The sequence below is a fragment of the Penicillium taxi genome, assembly GCF_028828555.1.
Source record: "Penicillium taxi strain IBT 34144 chromosome Unknown utg000005l_segment0_segment0, whole genome shotgun sequence".
Lineage (NCBI taxonomy): Eukaryota > Fungi > Ascomycota > Eurotiomycetes > Eurotiales > Aspergillaceae > Penicillium > Penicillium taxi.
Window position 1 is genome coordinate 3,416,071 of NW_026643207.1, and position 11,894 is coordinate 3,427,964.

The 11,894-nt window shown below is 44.9% G+C and overlaps 3 protein-coding genes across 3 annotated transcripts; 2 read left to right on the plus strand and 1 right to left on the minus strand.

Annotated features, from left to right (window-relative positions):
• Positions 1 to 157: 157 nt before the first annotated feature.
• N7495_008573 (uncharacterized protein) lies at positions 158 to 674 on the plus strand (the record flags this gene model as incomplete). Its single annotated transcript, XM_057211224.1, has 2 exons — positions 158 to 296; positions 514 to 674. The coding sequence occupies 2 exons, from the start codon at positions 158 to 160 to the stop codon at positions 672 to 674; spliced, it is 300 nt and encodes a 99-aa protein (XP_057060767.1).
• A 2,000-nt stretch (positions 675 to 2,674) lies between these two features.
• On the minus strand, positions 2,675 to 4,485 carry N7495_008574 (MDR family MFS transporter; the record flags this gene model as incomplete). The annotated part of the gene is made up of 4 exons (XM_057211225.1): positions 2,675 to 3,352; positions 3,404 to 3,926; positions 3,984 to 4,184; positions 4,238 to 4,485. The coding sequence occupies 4 exons, from the start codon at positions 4,483 to 4,485 to the stop codon at positions 2,675 to 2,677; spliced, it is 1,650 nt and encodes a 549-aa protein (XP_057060768.1).
• Positions 4,486 to 5,053: 568 nt separating this feature from the next.
• On the plus strand, positions 5,054 to 10,915 carry N7495_008575 (acetyl-CoA synthetase-like protein; the record flags this gene model as incomplete). The annotated part of the gene is made up of 1 exon (XM_057211226.1): positions 5,054 to 10,915. One exon carries the CDS (start codon positions 5,054 to 5,056, stop codon positions 10,913 to 10,915), a length of 5,862 nt encoding a protein of 1,953 aa, XP_057060769.1.
• Between the last annotated feature and the right edge of the window lie 979 nt (positions 10,916 to 11,894).

Sequence of the window (11,894 nt, forward strand, 5' to 3'; positions counted from 1 at the left end):
TTCTCCTTCAATAATTCGTAGAACCTTGGAAAGTAAAGCAGTGGTACTTGGCTTGCTATTGTGTTTTATTCAGCCAAAATGAAATGTTAAATTCAGTAACATAAGATCTAGAGATATCAACGAATATAAATATTTTTCTCTACCCAGTTATTACATTATGTTCATGCTAATACGTAAGCCCGAGCTCAAGCCCGATTCCAACCCCGACTCCGACGGACTCGCACTTACAAACCTTGGAAGCCGAACTAAAGTCAGCGTTGCAGGACTAGAAGATGAATTTGTACAAAACTCCATAGGTATGCAATAAGTATAAAAAAGGCTCAAGGGGTGTCGCTAATTCTTCATCATCAACAATTTTGGAATCACCTACACTATAAGAAAGTATGCATCACGAATAATCCCTGTGTTCCCATCCAGTTGAATCCTGAAACTTGAGGTCTGACATTCTGCAGACTCCAGAGACATATATCGCGTTCTCATCGTGACTTTAATTCGAAATTAAAACTCCGGAAGCCTTCACAATGAACATGCTTGCGCTTCCCGCCCACCGAAGCCCCCCTGCCGATGAGGGTTTGCGCTTCAAGAGCCAGAAGCCCCAGATTTCTCTATCTAATGCTATCTTAAAGGTCACCCAGCTGTTTCACCAAAGTTATAAGCGCAGTGTCAAGTCCTAGTACACCTGGACAGTTTCTTGAGGTCAGTTCATTTTATAAGCTGGTTTCCAATGACTAATATTTTCATGTTAGCTGAAGAAGCCATCCTATAATAGGAGATTGTCAAGTTCTATGGATACTTTGGAAGGATTTAAGATACTTGTATGGCATCTCTGCTCGCTTTTTTTTTTTTTTGTTAAGGGGATTAATTAGGACTGAATCCTCCTTGGAACTCTATATTGCAAGAAAAACATACGCTTATAAATTCATTTTTATACTTCAATTTCTAAGCATTTCGGCATTTGAATTCCCATTACCTAGATAAGCTGCACCCATCCAATTCCCTCAATCTCTTATCTGCTTTAATGTATAGCCCTCTACTGCAATAACTATCAAAGATCGTGAAGGAGCGCATGATTGTGGTTATCTATATCCTCGCCGGCGCTCTGTCTATTTTTATCTATCAGAATAGAGTATAGGTGTATCGGGAAAGTGAGTTTGACTAGTTTTACGATTCCAAATAGCATTAATCGAATGATAATGAATGTGGTGGGTTGCAAGAGGTGTAGTTATGGGGCCCACTGATTAGTCTCTGCTGTCAAAGGCCCGGTTCTGTATTTAGTTTAGTGCATTTTATTAGATAGTAAGCCTCTGGTGGTTTAGGCTCAATTGGCCCTAGTTGGTCTGAATTGGCCTGGTTGTAACGCTTGCACTACCCACTTTGTATTACTATTTTAGGCGAACTTCATCCCTAGTTTAGTAATTTTCATTCATTTGTGGCTTTGGAATGATTGGCCAGCCGATTCTAGTCTATCTGACAAAAAGATCTCGGCATCCCGGTCAGACTGTAAAGATCTCCTTTAATGGCAGGAACGAAATATCTATCAGAGTGAAAGAAGTGATATCCAAATATAGGACGTAGTAATTAACCAAGTTAATCGCTGGCTTTTAGAGACAGTCCAGTTTCTTTTTATATCCTCTTCTACGGTTGTTCTTTGATTCACTTCGAATTCCCCTCGTACTTCTGTTCTGGTAAGACACATCTGATTCTCTCCTTCTCCTTCTCCACTCGTCCCGTGTCAAACCTCAGAAGGATCGTATTTCATACGAACTTCCTACCGCGACACAGCTTCTGGAACTCGGCTTCTTCTTCAGTCATGAGTTCTAATTTCCAATCAGCCTCACTAGGGAGTTCGGTATTCGACTCTCAACTTCCTCCTCCGACCTTGAGCCGAAGTCGGATCCTTAGTAGAAGAAAATATCTATTACCTTGTGGAACCAATACCTCAGGCTGAGTCTAAGCAGCGATGTCCAGGCCCCTAAAGGAGATTTTTAGTCCTTCGATTCGGAGCTCTATAATGAAGCTCGAAGGAAGAAGAAGCTATTTTAGAACCCCGGACAGGCTCGTCCTTATCCAGTCGTGACACAGACCCGTCAGACCCGTCAGAAATTTTGCCATAATCCTAGTATTTTGGTCCATTTGAATGGGCCCTTCAACCATCTTCTGTTTTTCGATTCGTTCGAATATTATAGCCTGACAAATCACATTACTTCCATCCTCGGTAATTTGCTACGAGTTTTGACAGGACCCGGTGGAACTAGTGGGTACGGACTATCTAATTGCATTATCTGAAGAATTTAGACAGGTCTGCAGAAAAGCCCTGCTGATCTTGCTCTTTCCAGAATTTTGCCTAAGACTAACTAAAGGTTGGTGGTTGTGTAAGGATACAAATATGATGGCCCAACGGAGTCCTACGGAGTCCGTATGTAGGTTGAGGCTTATTGTGAGACTTACTGGTGTGATCGAGGAAGTCTTTGATTATGATCCATATGTTGAATTTTATTTGGCCATATTAAATCCTCCTAACTTTACCTAGGCTTTGGTATTGATAAGTTTGATTTATGAAGCCTAGAGTACAGGCTCAATGACTACACTCAAAAATGAAGAATCAAATATAGAATAAGTCTAAAGTCTCTTATTTCCATAAACTCGAATTTTTTGCATATGAGCCTTCCAAAGTTCATTTCATCTCTTCCTTTTCTCCAACCTCCTCATCTGACTTCGTAGGGCCCTTTTTGCTCTTTACCGAGCGCCACTCGACCCCGAACGAAACAACAAACGAGAGCACAGCAATCGCGATACCACATTCAAAAACGTTGGAAATAACAATTTGAAGGGCATCAATGGCTACATTCTTCTCGCTCTCTGGTAGTGAGCTGACCAAATCAGTAAGGCCTGTGCCTGCGGCCAGCGCCGCGCTCACATTTAATCCACTAGATGCCAGGAGAATCCTAGCTCGATTGTTGAGAATGCTGCTCCCCACGGCAACGAAAATGGCACCACCAAAGTTCATTAGAGTTGTGACTACTGTGAGAGCAATAGGAACATCTGTCTGTTCAAAGACAGTCTGGGCCGCTAGCTGTGGACCGTCCAGTGCAAGGCCAATACCTACACCACAGAGGATCTGGGATCCGATTGATCGGCCGAGGTCCGTGGATGCAGTAAGAGTGCTAAGAAGACCTAGACCAACCGATGCAATAGCACTACCGATATGCATGAACGGGGCGTATTTCCCTATCACCGATACAGCAATACCAGTAAATATAAGTGACAGGGTGTATGAAATCAGCAGTGGTAAAGTTGAAGTGCCAGAATGGAGGGCGGAATCTCCTTTGACTGTTTGGAAGAATATAGGCAACTGATAATAAACGTTAGTTCGCGGTACTTTGAGGTAAGGGAGGGAGCGTACAAAGTATTGAACAAGCTGACTCAGACCACCAATCAAAAACTCGTAGATAGAGCCCCAGATCATGCTACGTTGTTTCATTAAACGTGGAGGCACGGTGGCCTTCTCTCCGAGGCGGATTTGACTGTAGATAAATGAAAGAAGAAACACCACCGAGAGAATATATAGAGCGATAAGTTGTGGACTTTTCCATGTATATGTGACGCCACCAAATTGCAGAACAAGCAGAATGCAGACGGCGAATGGTACCCAAAGAAGTAGGCCAATCCAGTCAAATGAACGGAGCTTAGTGATCCATGATTCTTTCGATGAAACAGTGACCTGTTTAAGCGAGGCACCAAGTGCAATGAGAAGGCCGCAAACAACACCACATGGCAGATTAATGTAGAAGCACCAGCGCCAGCCCACTGTAGAAGTGAATGCACCCCCGATAACAGGTCCCAGGGCCCGAGTAGACCCCATGATTACAGCAAAGAGACTGTTCATGATGGGACGATACCGGAGAGGAATTGTATAGGAGGCAATGCTATCAAGACCTAGTCAGTCACCTCATCTAGTATGGTCAAAATGAAGGAAGGCATACATCATTGCCCCTGAGAACGTTCCCGCAATTCCCATACCCGCTACAGCACGACCAACAATGAAGACAGCTGAAGTATGCGCTACTCCACACAGCAGGGATCCAATCTCAAATGTTATGAGAGAGCTTAGGAACGTCCACTTGGCAGGGAAGGTCTTGTATAGGCGGCCCCAGGACAGTTGTAAACTGGAAAGCGCCAAGAGACTAGAGAAAGATGTTGGTTATAGTAATATATAAAAAGTAATTTTGATACTTACTATGCTGATCCATACCAACCAGAGTCATCAGATGAATGAAACTCATTCGTGATTGAGGGGACTGCCGTAGCCACGATGTTCATGTCTAGAGCACCCAGAAAAATAGCCAGGCCAATTCCTACGAAGACTGCGACCAGGCGTACAGAGATACCTGACTTAATAATCTCCGAACTATCCTTGAAAGGACTATCTTTTTCATCACAGGATGTATTGGGAGAACCTTTGGCCTTTGTCGTTATCTGTGCCATTTTGAATGTGTGTTTGGTGTGGAGAATCGATAATATAGATTTGCACAGTTGGATATTGTTTAATCGACTCTTGGATATTATTTGAAAATTGATTGAAGTATACTTGGATTAGTTGTATTATATACTCCATGAATTAATGAAAAAGTGGGGTTCAGACTACTAAAGAAAGTCCTAGCCCTATGCCGATGCCGACTCCGATCCAGTTCTGCAGATGCGGCCCTACCCACATCTTTGCACCTAAAGTTGTGTTTAATAGATTATGAAAGGATAAAAAGTTTCTTCTGACGTCATCTTACTTAGAGTAGAAGGAGAAAAGGGCTCCAGCAACCATGAATGATTCGGACATGGAGTTGGATTCGACCTAGGAAGGCTGCAGAAAACTCCATCCTCCATACCGTCCGACTGGCATGATACGAGGGGAATTTTCGATATTCAAGGCCGAATCAATTCTCATCATGGTTATTTCAGTATATAAATCAGATAATGAAGCTGTAGGATAGCACTGTACAGCCATCAATCAGAATCAAATCCACACAAGTCTCAAGACACTCGATACCTCAATACCAGAATGCCTTTTATTCAGGAACCTATTCAGACAAGCCCTCTTGTATCGAGACAGAATCTTGACCAATCCTTCGCCAAACCTTTCTTCATCCATGAAGCCGTTGGCGCAACTTTTCGACCTGAGTTGCTTGGATGCGAGACGGTTCGAGCAGCATGGTTCTTACTGCTAGCTCGATATTTCCAGGCAGATAGACTGAATATTGAAGCCTGGAAAATCAGTATGCCTCAGGCCAAATCTATCATCTCGAAGACCTTGTCCGTTTCAATGGAAACGCCGTTACGAGCCATTGTCCAAGAAGCAATGAATCTTTCTAACTTCGGCATTTGCCTTATAGAAGACAGTATTCATTCGTTCCCACTCGCTGAGCGCCATCTTAGTAGTCTTGGAACTACTAGCTTCCGGACCGCCTTGATCACAACTATGCAGCCGGTAGTCAACATGTCACGAGTACTGGCACAGCTTCAAGCGTGTCATATTATTGTGTGCCATGAACTTCAAAAGGTCTCCATCTGGGTTGACCCCAGGCTATGCTCAGCTGCTATCGATGCTGGACTTCCTTCTCGACTCCTGTCCCAGATGGAACTCATTGCTCATCAGTTGGTTCACTGTGATTGCAGCTCCGGGACTGTCAGAGACCTGGAGTATTTTAGTCATGCTGACAAGCTGAACGCGGAATCAAACGATCCAGCCCTTAAACCATCCGTGTCAATGCTTCTTCATGAGGTCATTGCCTCATTTGCCGACTCCAGACCTAATGCACCGGCTATTTGTGCGTGGGATGCAGATCTATCTTACTGGGAGCTGAACCATCTATCAACTCAGTTAGGTTCGCATTTGATGGATGCAGGTGTTCGGCCTGGTACATTGGTTCCCTTGCTCTTTGATAAATCAGCCTATACTCATGTGGCTCAACTCGCAGTCCTCAAGGCTGGAGGAGCATTTACTACTCTGCCATCCGACATGCCCCTGGCACGAATTGAGTCTATAGTGGCACAGCTCAGACCTGACACTGCTGATAGACCGATAGTCGGGCTATGTTCTCCTTTACTGAGCAACATTCTGGACCCCCTAGTTGCCCGCGTCATTGCTGTAGATGAGCAGTCTGTTGCAGAGATCAGAAAAAAACCCCAAGTAGATAATATAAGGCCCCAGCCTCATGATGCAGCCTATGTTATCTTTACCTCAGGCACTACTGGTGTTCCAAAAGGTGTAGTGGTTGAGCATCGCAATATTTGCAGCTCTTGTAAGTATTTTGGCGCAGAAATGATGGGACTGAATCAACCTGGAGTCCGACATTCGCAGTTTCTGTCGTATGCATTCGACGGCTCCATTCATGATATCTTTTACACTTTATCAAACGGTGGGTGTCTCTGTGTCTTGTCCGAAGATGAACGTATGAACGACATCTCCGGTGCCATGACTCGCATGGGAGTAACTCACGCCAAGTTCACCCCATCTATTGTTGATCAACTCTTCCCCGAAGATTTTCCGACAGTCCAGAAGCTCTTCCTCGGAGGTGAACCCCTAACTCAAGCCTGTGTTGACCGGTGGGAACCTCATGTGGAAGTGTGGAATAACTATGGCCCCGCTGAATGCACAGTTCAGTCTAGCGTTATCAGCTGTGCGGATCCTAATTGGACCTCTGGAGTCATCGGACACGCCGGAGCTAGCCGCTGTTTTATTGTTGATCCCAGCAATCCACATCGTCGAATGCCAATGGGAATGATTGGCGAGATTTTGATTGAAGGACCTAATGTCAGCCGTGGATACCTACGAAACGCAAATCAGACCGACCATTCGTTCCTTCAGGGGCTCACATGGGCTCCTTTACGGCGCTTCTATCGTACAGGCGATATGGCATTTACTGGCTCGCATGGACTGTTGACTTGCAAAGGTCGTGACGATGACCAGGTGAAAATAAATGGCCAGCGAATTGAGCTAGGTGAAGTAGAGACTCAACTTCAGTCGGTATTACCAGGTGCTTCTCGTGGCGTAGTTGACGCCGTGAATCCATCGGGACGAGGCAAGATCCTCATTGCTTTCATTCAACTAGATAGCCCACTCAAGAGCCAAATTTCGTTCGATCAGCTGAAGCGTGAGGTTCAGGATGGACTTTTCAACGTTTTACCACCAGCATTCATCCCCTCGCGCATTCTTCAGTTGGATGAGATTCCTATGGGCCCAACGGGAAAGACCGATCGCAAGGCTTTACGCAAACTCGCCATTGATATGTTTTTTAATTCATCCAAAATACAACAGCAAGCTCCACATCTAACCATCCAGGACCCTTCTGTTCTTCTTGAGTCTGCGGATTTGAAAGAAAGAGACTGCCTTCTGAGGAAGATGTGGGCAGAGACTCTTCAGCTGCCCACAGAAACATTCAATTCAACTTCTGACTTCTTTTTGCTCGGTGGAAACTCATTGTTAGCGATGCGTCTGGCTTCCTTTGCTCGCAAGGTATCCTGGAATTTGAACGTGAAAGACATTTTCAGATATCCTGTTCTGTCTGATATGTTACTTGCCATTTCATGTCTGGAATCAACTCCAAAGATAGCATTACAAACTTCATCCAAGTTGAAGTCTCTGGTCGCCAAAGATTGGAAGATTGATACGAATGCAATCGAGGCTATCTATCCAGCTAGCGCCATTCAAGAAAACTTCCTAGCACTCGCATCAACCAATCGCGGGGCTTACATTATGCAGTATACATTTTGTATTCCGAACGAAGTTAACCTTGAACGACTGGAAGAGTCTTGGAGACGGGTTGTGAAGACCCATCAAATTCTCCGAACTCGCTTCTATCATACCGCAACTGGACTTTCTCAAGTCGTTTTAAAGGAAGATTTCCACTGGAAAACGCAGAAGGTGGAATCAAAGGACGCTCGCCAAAAGATAAAATCAACTCTTCTTCTTCCAAACCAAGCTCTCTGTCAATTCCACATCTACATTTCAGATGAATCCAGCTCTCGAACTTTGATCTGGACAGTGAGTCATGCTTTAACTGATGGATGGACAAGTGCTCGACTATTTGCAGAAGTATTTGAAGTATACTCATGCGATGCTGCAGTGCCTATAGCCGAGCCATACACCAGCTTTGTGCAGTCTTTATCCGTCGCACCTGAAGGAATGGAAGGTTTCTGGAAAGAGGAGCTTGACCATGGCCCTGTTCTAGAATATCCAATCCTGCCTTATTCTCAGTTCCGACCCGACACAAACTCCAGACGATCTGGTCAAGTGAGCATCTCTTTAACCTCTACATCTCGATATGGCGTGCCTCTGATGATTCGCGCTGCATGGGCAATCACTATAAGTGAGGTAACTCAACAGGAAGATGTCCTATTTGGTGTCAATCTGAGTGGCCGTAATGAATGTCCTGATGTGGTGGGCCCAACTGTCACAACAGTGCCTATTCGAATTTGTGTCCGCCAGTCTTTCTCCGTGAAACATCTTCTAGAACTCATGCATATACAGTCAGTACGTATGATGTCCTATGAGCAGTCAGGCCTTCGTCGAATTGGAGACATTGAGAACGGTCTTCTCCGGCCATATTGCAAATTTCAGAATTCTCTAGTCGTTCAACTACCCCGAGAAAAGGTCGCAGGGTCCCTTGATAGGACTTTGAAGTGGATGGATCCAAGTAATCTTGACACTGTCTCTGCACACGGTTTGGTTGTCAACTGTCTCGTCAAAGCTTCCACCGTGGATGTGTGGATGAACTACGACAATCGAATCCTGGGTGAAGATAGAGTAGCTGAGTTGATGAGTCGATTTCTAACTATTCTGTCTCAGATTTTGAGTGATGGAAAGGATAAAACTATCGCCGAAATTTCTCCTCACAGCCAGTTCTTGATGTGTAAGAATCATTCTGCTCACAAAGGCCGATTGGTCGAATACCTTGGCCAAAGTGTCGATGTTGCAGAAATCGAAGATCAGATGGCAGCGAGTTCCTGGCATCATAACATTCAGTCCTATGTCTATCCTATTCGACCAGATGACAAAGCTACATATTCTGTCCTCGCTGCTTTCGTTGCCACGGATGATTTTAAGGTCTTCACACAGTATGTGGCAGAGATTCAATCACAGATTGGAAAGTATCTTCCCAACCACATGATCCCGGCTCTTTATATTCCTGTTTCCACAGATGAAGAGCCATTTGAAATTCCGGGGGACTTGGAAAGGATAGCCTGGAATTATGCATCTTCTTCCACACCTTCTCTTCAAGTTGACTCAAAACTTGACTGTTCATCCTTTGCACTCCTATCAGGACTCTCCCCCGTTGAAAAAATCCTCATGGAATGTTGGATGCAAGTCCTAGGCCGCACAGACATCACCGTCTCTGATAACTTCTTTCTGCTCGGCGGTGATTCCATCAAGGCCATGCGCCTAGTCGCTGCCGCACGAGCTGCCAATCTGCAAATTTCCGTCGCCTCTGCACTACAAAACCCTATCTTCCAACAGATGGCTGCGATCTCGGACATCATTGAATCTGAAACTATTCAGGATGTACACCCCTGGTCTCTGGTTGGAGGAAGGGAAGGCCTGCTTGGCGTCAATGAACAAGTCAAACAACAGTGCGGTTATGGCATCAATGACCTAGAAGACATATCCCCAGTAACCTCATACCAGGACTGGACTTTTTCGGCTTCATTGCGATCTCCAGGTTCTTCTATCCTGCAGACTCGGTATCAGATCGCAGCTGAGTTTGACACCTCAAAGTTCAAGCGAGCTTGGCAGCAAGTGTGCCTCTCTTTCCCAAATTTACGCACCAGATTTGTGCAGCCTGAGGGCTGGGGTTTGTTGCAAGCTATCTGTTTTAACGCTACGAGCCCTCGAACGATTCGTTTCGCGACCTTGGAAGATCTTCAAGTGTACATGAAGAGTGTCTTGCCTTCCATGACTCAACTTGGTGCCTCCATGAACGAAATTTTACTAGCTCAAGTTGGTTCTAAAGAGCAAAACGAGAGATACCTCGTTTGGTCGATTCACCATGTTATTTTCGATGGGGTAAACATGGCCCACATTCGACAGGCTCTTACTGAAGTCTACCATGGTGACAAAATCACACATCAGCCGGTTGCCTTGCGTGAGTATGTTGGCTTTCTAAACGGCCAGCAATCTTCTATGCAGGATGCATATTGGAGAAGATATCTGAAAGGAGCTGAGGCGAGTATCTTCCCCCACTATCCTTCTCCGGACTACATTCCCCGCCCGCAGCGGACACATAGTCTGGCCTTGAGTTTGAAGCGATCCGAAGCGCAGCCAATAACCATGGCAACCATGATTCATGCTGCTTGGGGAATCGCTTTAGCATCCTTCACCCGCACACGTGATGTGACCTACCGGAACCTCCTTAGCGGGCGCACCGCCGCCACACATAAGGTCGATCGCTTTGTGGGTCCAACAATCACTTTGGTTCCTGTACGCATCAGGATACGAGAGCGATTGCACTCAACTGTTCGCGGATTTTTGTCTGAAATTCAAGCTCAATTGGTAGAGATGATGCCACACACAGGAGCTGGGATAGATAAGATCTCCTCCTTGATACCTGAAAATCCCCAGCTCTTGGACTTCCATAATTTGCTGGTCATCCAGAGCGCCAGTGGACCAGAGGCCAAATCAGAAAGAGATATCCCGATGTATCCAATCGATAGCTCGATGGATTTGGATGGGTTGCATGCATTTGCGTTGCAAGGCTTTATCTCTCCAAATGGGGTGACTTTGCATCTGCGATGGGATGAATCGGTGATCTCAGACAGCCTCATACGTATTCTGCTTGTGAGAATGAGCTACTTGCTCCATGAGATGGTTGAGGGTAACCAATCTGTCACTATCGGGAGGCTTCGGAAAGCATGTTTTTCTTTGTAAAAAAAAAATCCGGTCTAATGTTGTATCTTTTTGTCTCAACTATCTATAGTAGAAGCCTAAAATCTCCATTCTTATCTCATTAAAGTACAGTGTAGATAATTCCCCGGTCTTTGGCCGTAATATCCTTCTCCCAACGCCTATTGATGTGGCTTTTTGATTCTTTATTTTTGATATTTAACTGCTGAAAGTGCAGTTTTAGCGCGCTATCAAAACTTTCGCGTAAGTCAAGTGTGATATTGTCTTTGACCCACTCAGCAGCTTTTCTAACAGCCATATCGGGGTCATTCTTGAGATTCAGGAGGAAGCTCTGGATTTCGGCTGCTGTCCACTGGCCCTCTAGGATCAGCTCGGCAAATTTGTTAAAAAGATAGGTCCCGGATTGTCTTGTTTGCCATGGCTCTAGCCGGCTGGTCCTCTAGATCTACAGTGAATGTGGAACATATTATGAAAGTCTGCAGAATTCTATTCATATCTAAATCATCCAGCATAACAGAATGCTGAGATCATATTCCTGCCTTAACCGGGAATGGCCATATGGATCTCGCTTCGTCTGCTGTTTTCTCCCCAGCAATTCCCGTGTAATTGGCATACATATTTGAACAATCAGAAACTGAAAGCAGCTGCCTTAACACCAAGACCCCTCCCTTTCTTACCTTGACATGTTATCAATAAAGACGATCCAGGTCTGCCATATCGATATTTCATAAACTTTCTGATCGCTGTTAGCATTTCGCGAGCAAGTTTGTGGTGAACCTGACTTCGATCCATCCTGTAGAGCATAAACCAATATAAGCCCGGAATGTCCAGTATCAACACGGTAGTATTTCGGCTTCACTGATACTTTTCATTACGAAACTGATTCCTTTTGGATAAATCGGTAATTCATTCCATACAATTCAACCAATGCCATCCGAAATCCCGCATTCACTTACTAGGAAAAACATCCCATCATACTTTCACCAAGTTAGGACTATAAATC